At 53.5% G+C, this 21,627-nt stretch overlaps 1 protein-coding gene across 1 annotated transcript; it reads left to right on the top strand.

Moving 5' to 3' along the window:
- Positions 1 to 836: 836 nt before the first annotated feature.
- Positions 837 to 14,703, top strand: LOC311201982 (excitatory amino acid transporter 5-like; the record flags this gene model as incomplete). The annotated part of the gene is made up of 11 exons (XM_084276492.1): positions 837 to 1,055; positions 2,896 to 2,975; positions 4,721 to 4,933; positions 6,026 to 6,068; positions 6,732 to 6,954; positions 8,636 to 8,735; positions 8,927 to 9,160; positions 11,127 to 11,321; positions 12,331 to 12,465; positions 14,359 to 14,458; positions 14,566 to 14,703. Exons 1-11 carry the CDS (start codon positions 879 to 881, stop codon positions 14,701 to 14,703), a joined length of 1,638 nt encoding a protein of 545 aa, XP_084132618.1. The 5' UTR covers positions 837 to 878.
- Between the last annotated feature and the right edge of the window lie 6,924 nt (positions 14,704 to 21,627).

Raw genomic sequence — 21,627 nt, forward strand, 5'->3', positions numbered from 1 at the left:
GCAGGGGGTTCAAAGACATCCTCAAGAGAACCCTTCCCTGGGGCTTTGTTCTGTCTCTGTAAAATACAGCAATGGGTTGAGAAGGGTTTGTGGTCTTATCTGTGGGTTAAAGTCTGGGCCAGAGAAGTTTTGATGTTTCCCAGTTCCCAGAGCATCCTCAGCCTGGGAGTGGTGCTATACCCCTAAAACCCCCACCCCCATCCTTCAGCTGCCTTCTGCACCACTCTCCTGCCCCAGTGAGACTCCTGGCCTGAGCCAGACTCAAGCTGGACATAGAAATACTCTAAAATATCTTGGGCAGCAATGATTATTGACCAGATTTCCCAGCAGCATCCTGCAGCCTGGGGGCAACTTCCCTGAAGAGCCGGCAGGGGTGGGGGGCAGGTCTTATACTCCTGTGGGTACATTCAGCAAGGGGCTGACAGACTGTGGAGCAGCATGAGAAACCCTTCCAGTCACCAGGAAACAGCCTTCCTGTGCAAGCTTTGCCCTCACCAAGCCCCCCCAGCCATGGGGCAGCAGCAGGACCCAAATCCTTTGGGATGGGGAGGTGTGATGGGAGGGGAGCTGAACCGCTGCTCTCAGCCTTGCAGCACGCAGCCCCACTCCCAGGAGGGGTGGGTGGGAGCAGAGGGTTAACCTGGGAGGGCTCAGCACTGGGAAGGCTGGATGCCAAACCCAGCTTAACCAGTTGAAGACGTCACTTTCCATTATGGGAATGGCTCCAAATAGCCCTGAAGCTTTTTGGCCCTGGGGATTAGCAGTGGGTGTGCTGGGCTCCAGCAAGGCCAGGGGGCTGTTGGTGCAGCGGTGCCCAGGGCAATGAGTGGGGCCGGGAGCTGCTCTGAGGGGCATCCCTGGGGTGGCTGAGGGGCACCATGTGGGAGCAGGTCAGGAGAGCTCTGCTGAACTCTCTGTCCAGCACCTGCCTGCGGGTCTGGAGGTGGGTACGAGCTTTCTGGTGTAAAAATGGGCTCCTGACCCTGTCGATGCTGTCGGTGGCCACCGGATGCCTCCTGGGGTTCCTGCTGCGGGCGCTGGAGCTGACGGAGCTGGTAAGCCTGGCTGGGGCAGGGAGGGGAGGGAGGGAGGTGGAACAGGGTGGTCAGGGTGATATCACCATCAAGGGCCCCAAAAGCAAAAGCTCCTGCCCAAGAGAACCACCTCTTGGGACAGCTGAGTCCCCAGGGCTTTTCTTGTTTGCTTTGCCTGCCAACAAACACCAAAGCTGCAGGACAAACCTGCTGCCTCTGCTGGGTGGGGGGTTGCTCTGGGCCCACCCCATGGGACTGTGGGAGCCTCCAGGTGTGATGGGAACGGGGGAATGGGTGCTTGATGCTCAGTAACAGGCTCCCCCCACACACAGCAGCACTGGGGGCTGAGGGCTGAGCTCCTCCTGCTTCCCACTGCAGCTGTTGGGATGCTCAACCAAAACTCCTTTCCACTCTCTGGGAGAATATACATAAGGTTGATGGGGAGCCTGGGGGGGCTTCCAGGGGTCACCTTCCTCTGAGGACCCTTGGAGTCACAGATGGAGGAGGCAGGGTGCCAGCTTAGCAGCATTGTGCTGGCAAATGTCATCACACTCAGCCCTGACCTTGGGCTGCGCTGGCGGAGCTGGGGAGGGAGGATGCTGCTGCTGGAGCTGGAGCTGGAGCTGGAACAGCCCCGTGTCACCCACTGGGCTTTAGCAGAGTCTTGTCACTTCAATTACACCCTTTGGCATCACCACCCACAGCGGGGATGAGCGTTTTACTTAGTGCAAGCTGGGTGTAATCTCCCTCCTGCCCACCCTGCCCCACTGCCAGAGCCCTGCAGCCCCCAGCAGCCACTGCTCCTCCTGGTGTCCCAAAATCCATGCAGCACACAAGGGGCTGGAGAAGCATCTGGTGCCACGAGCCTGAGCAGCCCACTGACAGAAGAGATGCTGCTCATATCTACTCTCCAGGCCCGTTATGTCCCACACCAGGGGGGGAGCAGAGGGACAGCAGTGCCCATTGAGCAGTTTGCCTTAGCATCCCTCAAAGCCTGGTGGTGTTGGTTACTCCAGTGTAACCAGGAGAACCTGCTTGGCTTGGGGGTCACCTCAGATCTGTTCCACACAGGGAGGAGGCAGGGAGGGAGGAGGGGAGGGGAATGTGTGGATTGATGGAGGCACCTCTGCAGTCAGAAGGTTGGTGCATGGAGAGAGGCATTGAGGGATGATGGGTGGGTGAAGGGCTGGAGGGATGAAGGGATGGATGGGGGGGGATGCTGGCCAGGTGGCTGCTGGTGATGGCTGTGGGGTCTGGGCTTTGGGATTCTCTCTCCAGGCAGCTTTCTCCCATGCCCATGTGAGGAATGTGCAGGTGGATTCATGGCACGGGGTGTTAACCTCCCTTGGTGCACTGGGAGCTCACCCCACAGATGGGCTGGACACGTGGGTTGCCCCTGAGCTCAGCTTTGCCATTTGCAGCCACAAGGGATTTCTACCTGTTGCTGCTGGCTCCAGGCTGCACCCAACAGCTTCAGGGAACTCACAGTCGAGCTGCTTCTCCCCAGTAACCCAGGTCATGATGCTGGGGAGGAGCCAGTGGTGGAGGTCTGGGGACCATTCCCTACAGGGTGGTGGACCCAAGGATGCTTTTGGCAGGGGACCAGCCCCACACACCCCTCTCTAGTTCACAGATGAGTTCCCCAGTTGGGTATTTTCCATCCCTGACTCAGCTCCTGGCAAGGAACAGCCAGAGGAACACTGTCTCTGGGTGCCATGAGGAGCAGCTTCTGGCTCAGAACCAAGCTCAGAGCTGGGTCTGCTTGGGGAAAAGGTGAATTTATGAGGCTTGAGCCCTTAACCTGTGATCAGTGTCCACTTGTCAGCTCTGACCTCACACAACAGTTCTGCTCTGTGTGCAGGAGAAGCAGTATTTTTCCTTTCCTGGAGAGCTCCTCATGAGGATGCTGAAGATGCTGATCCTGCCCTTGATCACCTCCAGGTAAGACACCAGCTTCTGCTTCTCCATCACATTGAGCAGGTTGCCCCAAAACTGCCTGGGGTGAGAATAACCCTGAACCCAAACAGCCAGCAAGCAACCGAGCAGCATCCCCTGGCTTGGTGTCCATCAAACCCCATGATCTCCCAGCAAAAGTCTGGAACAAACCCTCACCAGGATTTGGTAGACACCTGCACCCAGGCCAGACCCTGCTGGGGTGGGTCCCTTCCTTTTGGTCCCAGCCAACTGACAATGCCAGGACTGTCTGTGGCTCTTGGCAATGGGCAGCTGCTTAAACTCAGAGCAGATTTCCCTCTTTAGAGGATGTTGAGAACGTGCAGGTGGAAGCTGCAACCATCCCCCAGCACTCTGCCCACGTCTGCACTTCTACCAGCCCACCCAGACCTGGAAACAAGAAGCAGCTGATGGAGCCCCCCAGGTCTGAGCCAGCTCTTGACAAGGGTTTCCAGAGTCCAGGCACTTGCTGCCACGTTCTAGAAACACCTAATTAGCTTTTTTCCCTTGGTGACATCACAGAGTCACCAGGTTGGAAAAGACCTTTAAGATCATCAAGTCCAACCATTCCTGTCCCATGCTGACCCACATCCCTGAGACATCTCACTTCTCTGCTGCTTGCCTGCTGTGCCCTTTGCTTTGGGGTGTTCTGGGGAGCACAGTGGTCTCTATCCTGGCCACACTTCTTGCTGCTCCCCTCCAGCACCCCAACCCGCTTCCCTGGTGCACTTCCAGGGGGTTTCCTTCACTCTCCTGCCTGTGGGTGTGGGGTCAGCACAGGGGTCCCAGGATCTTTCCTGCATGTGGAATTTCATTACTGAATGATGGTGAAGTGGCATCTTCCCCCCTGTGCATCATCTCAGAGGAGAGGGGTCCACTCCAGGGATGGATTTGCCCAGGTTGGGGCTCAGCTCTGGAGCTCCCCAAGCCTCTCAAAGCCAACATGTTGTTTCTGTGGCCCCTGTTCAGCTTCCCAGGGTCTCCCTCCTCCTGGACACGTGGCTGCCGGAGGGAATCTGTGGGTTGGCCACCACCTCACCCAAAGGTGGCATTCACCACCACAGCCTCTGACTCCATCACACCCTGCCTGGGGGTCATGGGGATGCTGCTGAGCACCACCAGTGTTTGGCCAGGGCTCAGAGGGGGTCTGTGTGCACATGGGGCAGCCCCCAGATGCTCCCGTTCGCCTCCCATGGTGGTACCACTACTGTCCAGCTCTCCCTGTGGGTGCAGCCTGTGACATCACCTCTATTTTTAGCCCAGTTTTGTTTAAAAGTAGCTTATGGAGAACTTCTTATCAAAGCTTATGTGTGCATGAAGCCTGAACCAGCAGCTCCTCCTTGGGCAGCTGGATCCACCCTCACCAGCAGCTTAGAAACCCTTCACCATCCACAGAGACACTCAGCAGCAGCAGCACAGGGCATCAGAGCTTGAAGGCATCACACACAGAACAAGCAGTGCAAGTTATTCACCATCAGAATACCCTCATAGTCACTTCTTATCCCCTGAAGAAACCATAAAATATGGCCAGACTTTGAAAAAGGACACAGAGAGGTGTCTCCAGCCCTTCACAGCTCAGATGGGGTTTCCATGAGCCTGGGTATGAGATCCTGAAGGCAGCAGTGATGCCCTTAAGCCTTTGTTAAAAAAAAAACCCTATGGAAACTTCTCCCACCTTGGAGATTTTACCCATCAAATGCATCTTGTGCTGAGCACAACCTTTTCTGCTGCAGCCTCATGTCTGGGTTGGCCACCATGGACTCCAAGGCCTGTGGGAAGATGGGGGTGATCACCATCACCTACTACCTTTGGACAACCTTCATGGCAGTGACCATTGGGATCATCCTCGTGGTCAGCATCCACCCAGGTGCAGCTGCCCAGAAGGATGACTACTCGGTGGGGAAGGTGGTGCTGAGCTCTGCTGATGCCTTACTGGATTTAATCAGGTGGGTCACTGGGTTTCAGGAGGAGCCACGTGGTGTTTCCCAGGCAAGATGTTTCCACGAGGCATCGACTTCCCAGGAGACACTGAGATGTTTAAGGGAGCCAAGAGAACCACTGGCTGTGCTGAGCAGGCATTGGCACTTCAGGGCCCAGTGATGGGGGGGTTGGGTTCTCCCCACACCCCTGTTGGATGTGGAACTGTTGGAGAGGGTTCAGAGGAGCCACAAGGATGATTAGAGGGCTGGAGCAGCTGCCCTACAGAGGCTGAGGGAGCTGGGCTGGTTCAGCCTGGAGAAGAGAAGGCTGTGGGGGGACCTCATTGCAGCCTCCCAGTCCCTGGAGGGAGCAGAGAAACAGGAGGGGAATCAGCTTGTTAAAGGGGAGATAATGGCAGGACAAGGGGGATGGATTAAAGCTGAAGGAGGGGAGGTTTAAATTAGATCTTAGGGGGAAGTTTTTTACAGAAAGAGTGGTGAGGGGCTGGAACAGGCTGCCCAGAGAGGTAGTGGATTCCCCATCCCTGGAGGTGTTCAAGGCCAGGTTGGATGGGGCTCTGGGCAACCTTGTGTAGCTCCAGGCCTGGAGGTTGGTGTCCCTGCCTGTGGCAGGGGGGTTGGAGCTCTGTGATCCTTGGGGTCCCTTCCAACCCAGACCAGTCTATGATTCTATGATTCTATGATTCACACACGTCCCTGTAGCCACCCAGTTGCCCCAGGGCCGGGCTGAAGCAGCGGGGGAGAGTTAACTGGGAGCAGGGAGCAGCACCAGGCCCAGGGGCTGGGGGAGGGTCTCCATTTCTGGAGGTGTTTGATGGACTGGAGGAGGCTTTGAGCACCCAGCTTGTGGGCTGCCCTGCTCTGAGCAGGGGGCTGGAGATGGTGTCTGTCTGTCCCAACCTCAGGCTTTCTATGTGGTTCACAGTCCTGCTTCACTCACCTCTGAGCCCATCCTCACCCTCAGCTTGCACAGAGGACATGGAGCTGGTGTTGGCTGTGAGGGGCCTTCTCCTGGCCTCATGCTGGCCAGAGGAGCTTCCCAGGGCTCTCTGTGCTCTCCCCACGTGCTGTAACCCCTGTGCTGTGTCTCTCTTACAGGAATATGTTTCCTTCCAACCTCATTGAAGCTTCATTCCAGCAGGTGAGTTTGCCTGACCCCACAGCCACGGGCGGCTGGGATGGTGCTCAGGGTGCTCAGCTCCAGACAGGGCTGCTCTCCCCACCCTTCCGTCTCCTCTGCCTCCCCCCACCCTCTGCTCACCCCAGGGGTGGGCAGCTGCAGGTGGGAGGGTGCTGCTGGGGACAGGGACTCACGTCTCTTCCCTTGGACCCAGCTCTTGTGTGGTGTCTTCTCAAGCCCAGGGGATGGGGAGCACAGGCAGAGGGGTGGGCAGGCAGTGGGCATGGGGAGGGTTGAAAGAAAGGCTGGGGTTGGCAAAGGGGAGAGGCCAAAGAGGGTGGAGGGGAGAAGGGAAAGCAGCCCCCAGAAGGAGAAGGATGGAGGTGAAGGAGCCTCTTCACGGGGACCACAGCACTGACCCAGTTCTGCACCAGCATCCTGCAGGGACCTGACTCAGGACTGTCTGCCTGGGGAAGTGCACCCTTGCTAAGATGAATGAGACAAGGTCTGCAGAGAACCACCACAGTTCCCCTTGTTTGTTTCTTGCTCCTCTTCCCCTCACCAGCCTTTTACTGCCCAAAAACCAAACTCTGAACCTCCAGAACCACCCGGCCCAGCGCTGAGAGCGGGACGGATGCCACTGCCAACACCACACTAACCTCACTGCTTTACTTTTTGTTCCAGTATCGAACTGTCCTGGTCCCAGTGGTGAAGTCTCCTGGCTTTCCAAAGATCCCAGGGAAATCTCTGAGCTTTATTTACTTTGCCCCTGATGATGAAAACCCCGCGATCCACCGGCCCGTGTTCCTCGAGCTGACGCCGTCGCCCGAGATGACCTACAGGACCTTGCCTGGCACCAGCAATGAGATGAATGTCCTGGGAATCGTTATCTTCTCAGCAACAATAGGTACCTAATCAGTAGACAACAGGGCTCCTCTCCACACCCCAGCCCAGGGCACAAGGCTGTTGGGTGGTGGGTGCAACCCAGGGTGGTGACCGCTGAGCTGTGGATTGAGGTCGGGATGCTCAGAGGGGTGAGGTTGTTTTAGCTCTGACTGCTCAAGTCCCTGAGGAGCTGGGCACAGCATGGATCTTGTACCAACACCTTCATCAGTACCATCCATAATGGAGCTCAAAAGAGGTCCTAGGCACTGAGGCAGCTGTTCTGCCTCTGGATTTTCTGTATGACCCAAGGATGGGTGCTGAGGGCTTCCACACCACGCTTAGGCTGGAGGGTCCTTTTTATGAAGTCCCCTGAAATGAGCTGTAACCTTTGTGAAGGCCACCTTGAAGCATCTGTTGGAACCCTTCACACCAGCAGCATTCCCACTCCTGCAGGCAGCAGGAGAAGGCTGGGTCAGGCTTAGAGCCTGGCACAACCACATGGGAACTTGTCGTGGGGCTTTCTGAGGAAGGTAGAGGAGCATCCTGCGTGGACAAGGTGCTGGTGGCAACTTCAGGAAGGAGGAAAGAGCAGAGATTGAGTGGAGAGATTGTGCAAGGGATTGGGAGGACGAAGGCTGGCAGGAGAAAGTCACAGGAAGAAGGAGCTTGGAGCTGACTCGCGGCGTAAGAGGAGGACACGGGGCGCAGGGCTGAGCGAGAGAGGGGAGAGGGGATGAACCAGGAGGGGAAAGAGTAGGAGGCAACGAGATGAGCTTGGGGCAGGATTACTTGTAGATTAAGAAGTGAGGGCAAAGAGCTTGAACTTAGTGCATAAGCAACCACAAAGCCAATTAGAGGATTTGAGGTGGAGGCAGCGTGTCCAGCACAGCACCGGCGCACACCGGAGCAGCGCCAGGGCCTGGGGAGAGCAGCCAGGTCTGAAGGTGAGGGCCTGGAGATGGTCACAGCACGACCAGGCAGAGACACACACAAAGCTCCTTACAGACAACAAAAGTCTCTGAGACCCCTGCCTCAGGACCACCACCACTTGCAGGGCCTGGGCACCCAGAGAACACAGCAAGCTCCTGCTCCCAGGACACGTGTCCTCCTCAAGCCAAGGCAGCAAGGAGAAGCTGCTTTTCCCTTCTGAGATTACCAGGGCCCCAGCCTGCCTGTGTGGGAGTGAGGATGAGCCAGGGCAGGATGCACTGAGAGGTCACCCCAGCAGGGCCTGGCCCCCCAGCCGAACTGCCCGTGCGTGGTCGGGGTGGGTGAGAGCAGCACCAGCGATGGGCAGCGTGGAAAGGGCATCTGTACACCCCTGGGAAGCTGCACCTGGGAGAAGAGGTTGAAGGAACAGGTAGAAAATGGGGTTTGTCTGGCAGAAGATGGGAAGGGGGCAGGGAAGGCCAGACCACACGTCCCTGTGCTGTGGGAAACGGGGACCAGTTCCCCCTTGAAGCAGGGGGTGGTGAGGGGACACCAGGTGGAAGCTGGTGGAGATCCCAGCAGATGGTATTTGTGGCCAATGCCAAAGTTAGAGACTTTGTGGGACTGAGACCAAGGTGTCCATGCAGAGCCTGTTGGCTACCCAGAGGTTTGGTGGGGGGGGTTAGTTTGAGAAACCCAACTCTGTGACCACCACAGCCTCAGGATGCTGGGCAGGTCACACACTGGTGCTACCCTGATGTGCTTGGTTACAGGGCTCCTCCTGGGCAAGATGGGTGAGCGAGGGATGCCGCTGGTCAACGTGTGCCAGTGCCTGAACGAAGCAGTCATGAAAATCGTCTCCATGGCAGTTTGGTAAGCAGAGTTTTGACTGATGCTGCAGTTTTCTTACCTGGTGATGCTGGTTGTGTCTCCAGGCGCCTGTTGTGAGCGCTGGGTGAATTTCTGTGCGGCGGTACCACGCGGTACCCAACACTGTGCCAACCATCAGCGCTGCACCGACTCCTCTACCCCCAGAAATAAGCCTTGATGCCTCCTCTTTGCAGGTACTTCCCCTTTGGCATCGTATTCCTCATTGCTGGGAAGATCCTGGAGATGGAGGATCCGTCGGTGATAGGCCAGAAGCTGGGACTTTATGCCATTACAGTGGTGTCAGGGCTGGCCATCCACGGGCTGGTTCTCTTACCTCTGCTTTTCCTGCTTATCACCAAGAAAAACCCCTTTGCTTTCATTCAGGGGATACTGCAAGCCTTGCTGATCGCCCTGGCTACATCCTCCAGGTAGGAAAACGTGGTTGAAACATGTTGGTGCTGCTGAGAAGGGGTCTGGTGGAGTTGAGGGTGACGTGGCTGTGTGTACAGCCAGGTGAGCGAGGGGAGAAGGGGTACAATTCAAATCATAGAATCACAGAGTCACAGGGGTGGGAAGGGACCTCCAGAGCTCATCAGGTCCAACCCCCTGCCAAAGCAGCTCCCTGGGACAGGTCACACAGGTCGGTGTCCAGACAGGGCTGGAATCTCTCCAGAGAAGGAGACTCCACACCCCCTGGGCAGCCTGTCCCAGGGCTCCCTCACCCTCACTGGGGAAAAGTTCTTCCTCTGCTCTAACTTGCAGCCATCACCCCTTGTCCTGTCCCCACAGACACTGAAAAGGGGCTGCCCATTCCCCCTGCATCCCATACTGAAGATATTGATAAACATTAATAAGGTCCCCCCTTAGTCTTCTTTTCCCCAGGCTGAACAGCCCCAGCTCACTCAGCCTTTCCTCACAGGGGAGATGCTCCAGGCCCTTCAGCATCTCTGTCCCTCCTCTGGACTCTCTCCAGGAGATCCCTGTCTCTTTTATCCCAGGGAGCCCAGAACTGGAGACAAATTCATGCTCCAGCACTACTCCAAACACCATTGCTTCCCCTTTTGGCAGTTAGTGGGATGCTTGAAGCTGCCCTGGTCCTCAGTACATCTCCAGAGCCGGCCAACTTGTGTTGCTCTTCTGCTCACCTTCTCTTGGAGTTCTCCAAGAGCCAAGCAGCAAGGTTTGCACACACATGGGCTTCTTTCAGTGCTGCAGTGGGTTTTCTTACCAAGAATGCAGAGCAGGAGTGCTGCAGGTGCTCTGTGAATCAGGGTGGGGGGTTATGATCCCAGGTTTCAATTGAAAAAGCTCTTCTGAACACTTTATTGAAAAGCTTAAACCAAAACCCCTGCGTAGCCCAAGCTCTGCCAAAGAAAAGCACTGTCTACTCTGGGAAGATTTTATCATTTTAGGTTATTTTATCTGGTTTATTTTCATTGGAAAACATCCCTTATAGCAACAAACAGACTCTACATGAAAACTGTCTGCCCTTCTGGAAGACACAAAACATTTTCTTAGTAAACATCTGCCCAGGCCAAGGGTTCTCCTGGCCTCCCCACATGTTGCTTCTCTGCATAATCCCAGTAAAACCATTCAGGATGGTGGCTCCCTCCCCCAGCACCCACTGCTGCAGGTCTCTTCCACTTTTAACTATCAGATGTCCCCCTGCACTTGTGTCCCCAGCACTGTGTCCCCTCCCCTGCTCCACAGCATCTGAGCAAGCTGGAAAGCTGTGGTGCAGAGGATGGTGTGGGCACTCTGCTCCTTGTGCCAGGGGCTGGGGGCCACTGTGCTGCAGCCAACTCCTTCCAGGAACTCTGCCAGTGCCTCCCAGAGCCTCCAGTAATCCCATTGGCTTCTTTTCCACGTGTGTTTCCTTCCTTCCTCTTCATCTTCTTCCTCCACAGCCTCCTGTGTGACAGCTCCATCCTTGGCTAGACAGAAACAAGAGAGACAGGTCAGAGGGTGCAAGAGCCCAGGCAGCTGCTCCTGGGGCAACAGCACGTAGGAAACAAACAACAGGGTCTGAGTAGACCCCAGCATGACCAGTGCTGGCAGCTGCTGCCCAGTACACACATCAGAGGGGCTGCAGGGTCAACGTGGAGACCAAGGATGCAGGACAGAGCTGTAACAGCCACGTAGAGCTGCTCACAGAGCCACTGAAACGACATTCTGAGATCTCCCCTGGCAGCCAGAGGCTGGCTGACTACTCAGCTCCTTACACCTGCCCCTGGGCCATGCAAACCACGGGAGCTGTGGGTGCTGCAGCAACCTCTGCACTACCACTGCTGCACCTGCCTCCAGGAGGACGTGTGTTTCCCTACCATTCTCTCCTATCTCTAAAGCTAACCACAAACACCAGAGGCAATTACTGACCATTTCCTTCTTCTGCAGCTCAGCAACCTTGCCCATCACCCTGAAGTGTCTCCTGGAAAACAACGGGATAGACCGACGCGTGGCACGGTTCGTGCTGCCCGTGGGTGCCACCATCAACATGGATGGCACGGCGCTCTACGAGGCAGTGGCTGCCATCTTCATTGCCCAGGTCAATGAATACGACTTGGATTTGGGACAAATTGTAACAATAAGGTAAATGTTTCACTGCAGCAGTGGAATTTATAGAATCATAGGATCATAGAACAGTCTGGGTTGGGAGGGACCCCAAGGGTCACAGAGCTCCAACCCCCCTGCCACAGGCAGGGACAACAACCTCCAGGCCTGGAGCTACACAAGGTTGCCCAGGGCCCCAGCCAACCTGGCCTTGAACACCCCCAGGGATGGGGCACCCACCCCCTCTCTGGGCAGCCCCTTCCAGCCCCTCACCACTCTCTCTGCAAAGAACTTCCCCCTAAGATCTCATCTCACCCTTCCCTCCTCCAGCTTCACTCCATCCCCCTTGTCCTGCCATTATCTCCCCTTTGAACAAGCTGATTCCCCTCCTGTTTCTGCTGCAATGAGGTCCCACTCTCTCTATTCCCCTTCTCCCACTTTTCCCCTTTGGCAGAAGTTTTCCTCCTGCAGAGTGAACTCTGCTGGGAAGCTGAAGAGCAGGGAAGGGCGCAGCGTGTGTTGACCCCCCACGCTGTGTGCAGGGAAAGCTCCAGCTCTGCACCCACAGGATCTGCCACACCAGGACCATCCATGCAGATAAAACCCAGACTGTGAAGGAAGAGTGTGCTTAGAGCAGGTCAACACCAGCAGTGTGGATGATTGGTCTCAATGGGGTTTGTGCAGGTCCAGTTTACTCCCCTTCAGGGACAGGATAACCCCATTCCAGAAGAGGGGAATAAAGGCTGTGTCTGCCTCAAAGCACCTGTGGCTGCAGATGTTGAGCAGTGCCAGGCTGGCTATGCTGGAAGGCAGAGCAGCGTTCAACCACAAAGCCAAGAGTACCCACTGTGAGCCCTTGGCTGCACCATGCACAGCCAGGTCCTTCAGGACAGGAAGGCAGGTGGAGGAAGCCAGATCCAATCCTTCCACACAGAATAACTTCCTTTCCCTGCAAACACGTTTGCTTTTCATTCTCCTCTCTTTCCCCAAGACCCAACCAACCGAAACCCCAACAAAGAGTAACTGAGCAGCACCCTTCTCATTGCAGCATCACAGCAACAGCAGCAAGCATAGGGGCTGCTGGCATCCCCCAGTCTGGACTTGTCACCATGGTGATCGTGCTGACCTCTGTGGGGCTGCCGACTGATGACATCACGCTCATCATCGCCGTTGACTGGGCTCTGTAAGTATCCTCCAGACCCAACGTTACGGGTGGGCACGGAGTTCCAGCTCATGGTGAAGCATCTGAGGCAGCTCTCAGGGGAGGCAAACAGAGGTTAAAGCATCACAGAACAAGGCCAGGAGCCAAGCATGAGAGTCTTCATTTTCCCATCATGTTCCCAAACCAGCCCCTGAAGGAGAGCTGGACTGGGGGCATTCCTCTTCTGAGGTGCCCATCATGGTCTAGGACCTCATTAAGGACCTTGTGTGGAAGAAGTGGTGATGGTATCCAGCTACTCCTCAAGTAAGGTGCCCAGTTTGACATACCAGCTTGTCCTGATCTTTTATTTACTTCTTACCTGACTGTACAAGGTCTTTGCTGGAGATCTCAAACAAGTAACAAACCCCACCTTTCTGAAACACACATTTTATACCTTCCAGAGATCAAAATCCTGCTGCTTCCCCCAGCAGCCAGGTGTAAGAAAGGAGGAAAGTAGGTGTATAGTCTTGTCTTCATGAAGCATCGCTGTGCAAGGCTGCTGTGCTCAATGTACTCCCTAGAAATATCTTAAATAACAGTCTTGCCCCTCTGTAAATAAAGAGGATGGACAGCACAGGAGTCGCAGCACAAGTGCAGGATTGGGTTTGGTGCAGTATTATCCCTGGAAGAGGAACAAGGCAGAGTGAAAGGCATCTGGCTTCCTACCAGGAAAAGGTAAAATTAGCCAGAAAGCCACTCATGACACAAAGAGAGAGACAGAAGGGCTGGAAACATGCAATTGTTTAGGGAAAAGCATCATGTCTGGGGGAAAAAACCCAAATCATCAGAGAAACCAGTAATAAACCACAAACCACCAGTAATTCTTTACAGCAACACTGCCCCAGTTTGCTGTTTCTCCTTCTGAAACATGGGCATGCTCACCATTAAAAATCAGAAAGGAGAACTAGATGGGACATCAAAACAGAACCAAGGTGAAGTACAAGCTGGCTGCACACTGAATCCCAGCAGAAAACTCAACAGCTCTTGAACAGAGGCAGCAAAACCCCTCTGGTGTTTATTTACTCAGCAACTCATCAGTCACCAGAACTAAACCACCACTGGAATTTCTATGGGTAAGGATGACATGTTCAAAGGACTGCATCCACCACTGAGGAAGTCTATCTTCCAATGAGACTGTCTTCATCTTGATGGATGAAGCCCAGATTGACCTGAAGACAAACACTGAGGTTTCCATGTGTCACAGACAAGCAGGAGTCAAACACAGGCAGTGTGGGAAAGGTGCTGCTTTAAGATAAAAACAAAGCAAACTAGCTAGGTGAAAAAACATAGAGAGTAGATGCTGATGCCTACAGACTCAACACATAGGTGGCTGCTCTGGATACTTCAGAGAGGGAACAGCATCGAGTATCCCAACTGCTTTTCTCCTTCAGATAAATGGGAGTTTCACTTTCTGGGTGAAACCACAGTGCAAGTTCAATCCCTGAGCATCACAGGGTACCCAGCACCACCACCCAGCAATGCGCTGGCGCCTTCTACTGGTGGAAGAGGTGCTTGGAGAGCTGAGAGGTGCCGTGGATGGATAAACAAGGTTTCCCTCCCTCTGAGAGGCATCTCAAGGGGGTTTCATGGCAGCTCCCAGTAAGAAAAAGTTCTGATGATCCATCAGTTTGGGAAGCATCTCTAAAGACTGGTGAGAAAAAAGCTGCCCTGGCACCTTCATGGTCAGGGCTCACACAGACATCACACACATCACTTTCTCTCTGTGCTTGCAGGAACAGTACTGCACTGTCTCAACTTGCCATGGGCAAGGTAGAGACGTTAGGGACAGGGGTTGACATGTTTCAAAACCATAGAAGACCCCAGGCACGTTGGCCATGGCCACCAACTGGGTCCTCACAGCTCTCTCTCACCTAGGGATCGGTTCCGAACGATGACCAACGTCCTTGGTGACGCTCTGGCTGCTGGCATCATCGCACACGTCTGCCAGAAGGACTTTGCCCCCAAGGCCCCCCCGGTACGTACAGCCTGCCTGGGTGAGCAGGGGAGCACCAACACTGAGCAGACACAACCCAGGGGTCACCTAAGACACTAAACCCGTGGTGTTTCCTTTTTTTTTTGCAGCAAGATCCAGTCAGCAACACAGAGAAATTCCCTTCTGTGGAGACCCCCCACCTGCATCCCAAAGATAACGTGATTGAAATGATTGAAGAAACCTTGTTGGATCAGACGGGTGTTCACTACAACATCTGTCAGGTGTAGCTCACAGCGTTCCCGCTGCCGGGAACGGGATCCTGGTGCTAAACACTGACACTGTGAATGGCATACGTGGATGCTCTCTGCAAGGGGAAGGCCTTACTTGGCACAAAGAGTGGAAAAATCCTCTCTACCCTCTGGAGACTGTGGGACTTTGCAGCAGGTGTCCAGAGAACACAGCTCTGCTGCACAGGGGCGAGGAGCCAGCTCCTCCCTGCAGCCCGGATCCGCTGCTGCCACAGGGTGGGAAGCAGCTGGGGGCTGAAGGTTGCATGTCTGGAGGGTTTTTTCAAGCCCAGTTCTTTCAGGAGGTCTTAGAAAACTGGAACTGGATTAGATGAGAAGGCAGCAGAGATGGGAGAGAGGTCTGAGCCTTCAGGCCAGCGCTGTGCCACCAGCCAGGCTGCACTCTGCAAGGTTTGGTTTTATTTATGATGATTTTTTGTAAATCATTGTTTTTTATTATGACAAGGTTCTCATCTAAAAAGTCAGATTAACCACATTTTCTCTAGAGTTCAACCTCCAGGTGGGACATAACTGGATTTTCCAGCTGTTTCAAAGATAGCACAGCTGGCTGAAGCCTTTCACTCTCCAAGGGACAGGGAGATTCATTGCCACTGCAGGGATGCAGGGAGCAGCTGCACAATGTTTTCACCGGCTGTTTTAGTACAGTGACCAGACCCAACTGCAACTGTGTTGGTTTTCCCAGCTAAGGATCTGTTCCCACATTCAAATCCCAAATAGAGCCTTAAAATCCAGGCTTCCCAGGGCAGCCTTTTCCACAAAAGCCTTTTAAATCAGCGATTCACGGCGCTGAATTGATTTCTCTCTTGAAATGCCATCTCATCCCATTCCTCCCTCTTGCTTCATCTCTGCTGCTGCAGTGCTGAGTCGTGGAAGCAGCTTAAGCTCCCACCAGCATCACTTAACTGCCCTCCAACTGTGTACTCACAGAAAGTTCTCTGGGCACAATCAGCATCATCAAATGCATTGGGTTGGGAGGGACCTTTAAAGCCACCCAGTCCCACCCCTGCAGAGAGCAGGGACACCTTTAGCTAGAGCAGGTTGCTCAGAGCTTCATCCACCCCTAACCCTGAGTGTCTCCAGGGATGGGGCCTCCACCACCTCTCTGGGTACCCATGGCCAGGGTCTCACCACCCTCAGAGGGAAGAACTTCTTCCTCAGGCCTCATCTAACCCTGCCCTGCTCTAGTTTAAACCCATCACCCCTCGTCCCATCACTCCCTGCCCTTACAAACATTAAGAGGGTGTTTTTTCAGACCAGTTTAGATGCCTCCAGCACAGCACAGTAACTGGTGCCCATCCTCGACCCTCGCTGGGTGCCATGGGCACACCAGCCACCCAGCACACATGCCAACATCAAAAGACAGCCGTAATGAATCCTGCTTTCCACGTGTCCCCCCCTCTCCTTGGTGAGCTCTGGACACTACAACACAGAACGTGAACCCTGCGATGACCCAACAGAGGTTTCCGAGCTCAGCACTGGGGATGCAGGACGCGTCTCCACAGTCACTCAGGGCACTGATTTCCTTCCCTGCCTCAGGAGCCCACAGTCCTACCATGAACAACTCAAACCAGCACATCCTCAAGGTCACTACAAGGGGAAGAACAAACTGTTACTGACAAAAGTGAATGTTTAATATCAGCAACAGATCAAGAGCTGATGAAGTAACTCCGCGCATCTTGCCTCGGGTATCACAAGTTTATCAAGTGGTGGTAACATCTCCTGGTATCTGGTGAGATCCATTTTAGCAGAGAGGTTTTGATTTGGGAAATCAGCAGCCAGGAGGTTGTTCTATGAAGGCAAAACTAAAATAGTGTTGTGTCAGGGACAGTGCAGCCTCATAGCTTGTGACAAATCCAAGAGCTCTGATCACTCCGCAGTCTCCAGACCGGGTCTGTAATCACTCTGAGCCTCTAACAGGATTTAAAAGATGGAAAACACCAAATTCAAATGTGCCTGAACTTCTGGTTGTGGTCTGGTAAAAAGGTGACCCCATCGTTATTGCTGTGAGAAAAGGCCAAAGGCAGTGAGGACAATTCATCTTCAGCTGCAACGAGGCAGAGGCAGCTCAGTGACTTCTTAACAGGAAAAGAATTGTGGAAAAGCTGAAGAAGCCTGAGTTAGGTGGTTAGTAAGGCAGCTACCATCTCAAGAGATGTTCTTGGGATGGTACCATCCCAACCCCACTTGTATTTTCAATAATCAGCTCTAGGGGGAACATTTACACCAGTTTGCACCTGCTGCTCAGCAGGGAACAGCAGCCTCCGTCTGCCAAAGCCGAACACAGGCAGCACCTCCCAACCCCACAACATCCGCAGGACTTCAGGCATACAGAGCAAGGAAAAATTATCCCTGGCTCAGGGACAAAAGATTTGCAGAAGAGATTCCTAGAAGAGCAGAAAGCAGCACAGAATCTGGACAGAGCCACTGGGCATCACCTGCTGTAATTCTGTCCCACCTGTAACCCGGGAGCACCGGGACAAAGCAGGGGGGGCTCCAGCCCAGGCAAGCCAAGGCACCCAGCGAATGGAACACTACTTATTCAGCCTCAAAAAAGATCAGACAAGAGGAAATCCTACTGATGCACCTTCAGAGTGTTTTCCACTGCCTTCCCAGATGGCCCTAAAGGGTGCCTCTCTCTCCTTGCGCTGGGAACACAAATCCACTGGGGAGCGTGCGGGCAGCGCGAGGCACACGTATGGCACAGACAAGCTCCAGCCCTGAATCTCTCCCCCAGAAACCCTTGTTTCCCTTAGGAATACAAAAATCCTGGCTGACACTGTGATACAGATGTTCCCCAGCTTACAGCTGTGTGTACAAGGTTGGAGAGTGACCAGGGAAGGAACCTGGTTGTTGAAGTCCAGCAAGGTAAAAAAAAAACAATCACAGAAAGCCACTTCCATAAACTAATTCCCTGTGGAAGGTATTCAGGGGGGTTGTGGTTATTGACCAAGAGGAAAAGCAGCAGCAGCAGCTGCCCTTGGCTTTACAGCAGCTCCTGAACCCTGGCAGAAAACCCACCTATTAGGCCACACAAGCTTTGACTTGGGAATGACACGTCCCCAGTGGTTCTGCTGAACTTGAGGAGAAGATTCACCACAAACCCAAAGCTTGAATGGATCTGCATCCAGCTGACCCTTCAGTTTGAGCATGAGCTTCACAGCAGAGACACCAGCACGGGTCTGCTGTCTGTGACTAACTTGCCTTGACCTTGAAGTACAGGTTCCTCTCTGTGTTATGAGACATCTTCCAGAGCATCAGTTCTTTTTACAGGTCTGAATTTACTGAAGGGATGAGTTTTGGACATGGTGCTGCTGGAGACAGTATGTAGTCAGCAGAGAGCACTGCGACCTTTCTTCTCCACCAACACAAACCTCAGCTTGTGTTTTACTGGCACTGGCAGGAGAAAAAAGGTAACTGGATGTTGTAGCATGTGGCAAAATAAAACTCAAAGCAATGTGGGAAACAGTGGAAGCCTCTCATTGTTAAATGGAACCCACTATGGGTTTCCAAAGGACTCGGTGCAAGTTCTCTAGAGTAACCTTCTGAAGATGCCATTCCACAAGCAGTTTTGAAAGTCTTTATTTCAATCTATCAGGACACCAAGTTTCTCTTTAAAATTTCAGATTCAGGTTTCCAAAGCAGCTCCAGACAATACACAGGGCTTGGCTACTGGGGAGGGGGTTTTAATTAGCAAGACATAACCTATGCTGAACACTCCTTCGAGTCAATGTCTCCCCAGCCAGTGGGCACTGGGAGTTGTCCATCTTTGCCTCTTCCCCTCTGATTTGCTGCACATATTTCTTTCCCTATGGAATTTCTCACTCTGTCTATTGTGATAATAAAGCTTTCTGTAAAATCTGCACACATCATTTCAGCCCTTACTGCAGGCAGGTGCTCCTCACCCCACTGCTCACCAGTTTCCCCCCAGTAGATCGTACTGAAGATGCAGAACAGGACACAGCACAGTATCACCTGCATTCACCATTCTCACTTTAAATTCGTTATGTAGCATTCAAAGGCACCTGAAACTCTGCTGGGTGCCCAAGACACGTGTTTGGCTACACCATGGCCATGCAGAGCAAAGCCACCATGCAGCAGAGATGCCTCTTGGATTCACCCCCATGGATCAAGACAAGCCCAGGAGTTTCTGCACCGTGTTGCATCTCAGTATTTGACACTCACCACTTGCAAAGCTCCCAGGTTTTCAGCACAGGGGAAGAAGTTGAAACATCCCTGGAGAAGATGCTCCAAAATCCATGTCAGGAGTCAGCTAGGCTTGTGCAGGAGGAAATGTCCTGGTGCCTGGGTGTGCAACAGGCACTTACCTTTGTTTTCTAGAAGTTTCTTAGTCTCCCCTAAGCTACGCAGGCGGTCAGCAGAGAGACAGGCACCCTGGAGAGCAGGCAATCTCCCATCTTTCAGAGGCAGACAAATTGTCTTCTGAAGCCTCTCACTGGTGGGCTTGGATGGGGTGCTGAAGTTTTTCATTGCTTGAGTCAGGAGGCTGAATCACACTCTAAATCACACATCTGAGCTACTTATTTTTACAATGCTGAGCCTTCAAACTCTGTAAGATCAGATTTTGGCTTTTGTTTTGAGACATGGACTACCCAAACCTAGCCCAACCCAGACAGGAATGAACAGTGAAACATCACACTCACCCCAAAACTTGTTGCTTCACTTACCTAGACATCTCACCTCAGAGATCTTCTACTCACTCTCCTTCCTTGAGCAGAACCACAACAAAATGGGTATCTGGCCATTCTCCTCCTCCTTCCCCTTCCTGAAGTCTTCGTTCATCTGCAAAGCATTACCTTAAACCACATTCCAGTGCTAAAGTACTAAGAACAACAGCAGCATGACCCCCACCTTCAAAGCAGTCTTGTCTTTAGACATCTTAACTCCATTGTGTAGTTTTTAGTCTTCCCTCTGAGTGCCAAATCCCAAGTGCTGCTTTGCTGTGACAGGCTGCAGTGGTTGGAGACAGAACTGCTGATTTCACAGCTCCAGCCGGGCTAAATTCCTCACGATTCTCCTCCCAGTGCCAATGAAACACCAGTCCTGACCTTTAGTTGTTGTGATTCTTCCTGAGAGGAGACTTGCATCCACTCCTCTGTTACTGAGAGTTCCCAGCTGCTCCTCCAGATCATGCCAACCCAAGCACCAACCTGCACTTCCTACAGATGAAGTCTTAGGTAGGAAACAAAACACTCAGATGTAACCTTTGCAAGTAACAACTGGTTAGTAACTGATAATTAGAGTTACAAAAGCTGAAAGGTCTCTTTCTACACATTTCTGCCCTCACTTTTTCAACTGGGTATGAAATGCACCCAGGGAAGTGGTAAGGATGTTTGTCCACCCATGGACCCAAACAACATCACCTGAACCTGCAGCCATAACCCTGCCCTTTCCCCTTTCACCTCATGCCCGAGTGAGCAGGAGCCCAGTCAAGTCTCCCAGCTGTGACATGGTTGGGTGTCAAACAGAAACAACCAGCTGAGTCAGGGTCCAAGGGGCTGCTCAGGGTCCAACACTATGAGCTCTTCACTCCTTGGGCAGCTCCGCTGTCTGCCAGCTCTCACCTCAACAGCACCAACCAGAGAAAGGTGTGAGTGCCCTGGACTGCCAGGTACAAACTGACCAGGTCTGCTCCTCCTCCTGTCCCCAGCCCTCCCCAGCCAAACACAGAGCCCCTTCCCTGAGCCCCAACAGGAGAGCTGCTCTCCCAAGAGCTTTTCTTACCTCCCAGGACACAGGCAGCAGCTCTGGGCTGGGGACCGTTTCTTTTCAGCGCATCACCACACAGAGTGCACTGGTGAGAAGGGCACAACCACACTGCAGGGCGCTGCTGCCCATCCCAGGGACAGCTGGGAAAACCAGTATGTCACTGGAGAAACTGGGGATGTGTTTGCAAGGGCCTGGGCTGGGAATGGACACCCACAGTTTGGGTACTAGTTGTACACACAGGTTAGGTACTAGTGTGGTGCACACAAGGAGAGGTTAGGTACCAGAGCTGTACACACAGGTTAGGTACTAGTGGCTCAGCAGTCCAGGGATCACCTGGAACAAGCTTCCCCTCCTCACTCTCTGATTACCAACCACTGTATGAACTCAGATTAGGTTCTAACACCACAGACTGCAAGAACTAACCCACACACTGACTCAAAGATGGGGAAACATCAGATGATGATACCAAACAGGTCCAAAGAGGAGACAATCAAAGTACCAGGTAGCTTCTCCTACACTATATAAGGAGACCCAGATGTTTGAGCCTCATGTCATTAGTATTCAAACTCACTGGTGTAAACCAGCAGTACTCACCCATAGTCTCAAGCCCGGAGGCAAAGCCAACATACACACTTTAGTTAACCCCAAGTTTACAGCTCTTTGGGAATCCCTGGCTTAAGCTCTGAACACCTTCACTGAGCAGGGACTCTGGGGAAGGGAGTGGAGTGACACACAGAACCAGGCTGTGAACACGCAGCATCGCTCAGGCACTGCCACAGGCTGGGCTTTAGGGGCCCTTCCAAACCCAACCAGGCTGGGGTGCTATCTTTCCTAGACAAAATTTGAATTGAACAGCTTTACAACAGTTCTTTAGTCCCTGCCTTGATGGGATGAAGCCTCTGCAGCGCATAGCCTCCAGGAGCCTTTGGTTCCCAGGTTCAGCACTTTGCAGGGAGCACAGAATCCCAGCCTGGTCTGGGTTGGAAGGGACCCCAAGGGTCACAGAGCTCCAACCCCCTGCCACAGGCAGGGACACCAACCTCCAGGCCTGGAGCTACACAAGGTTGCCCAGGGCCCCATCCAACCTGGCCTTGAACACCCCCAGGGATGGGGCACCCACCCCCTCTCTGGGCAGCCTGTTCCAGCCCCTCACCACTCTCTCTGGAAAGAACTTCC

Source organism: Gallinula chloropus, assembly GCF_964237585.1.
Source record: "Gallinula chloropus genome assembly, chromosome: 28".
Taxonomy (NCBI): Eukaryota; Metazoa; Chordata; class Aves; order Gruiformes; family Rallidae; genus Gallinula; species Gallinula chloropus.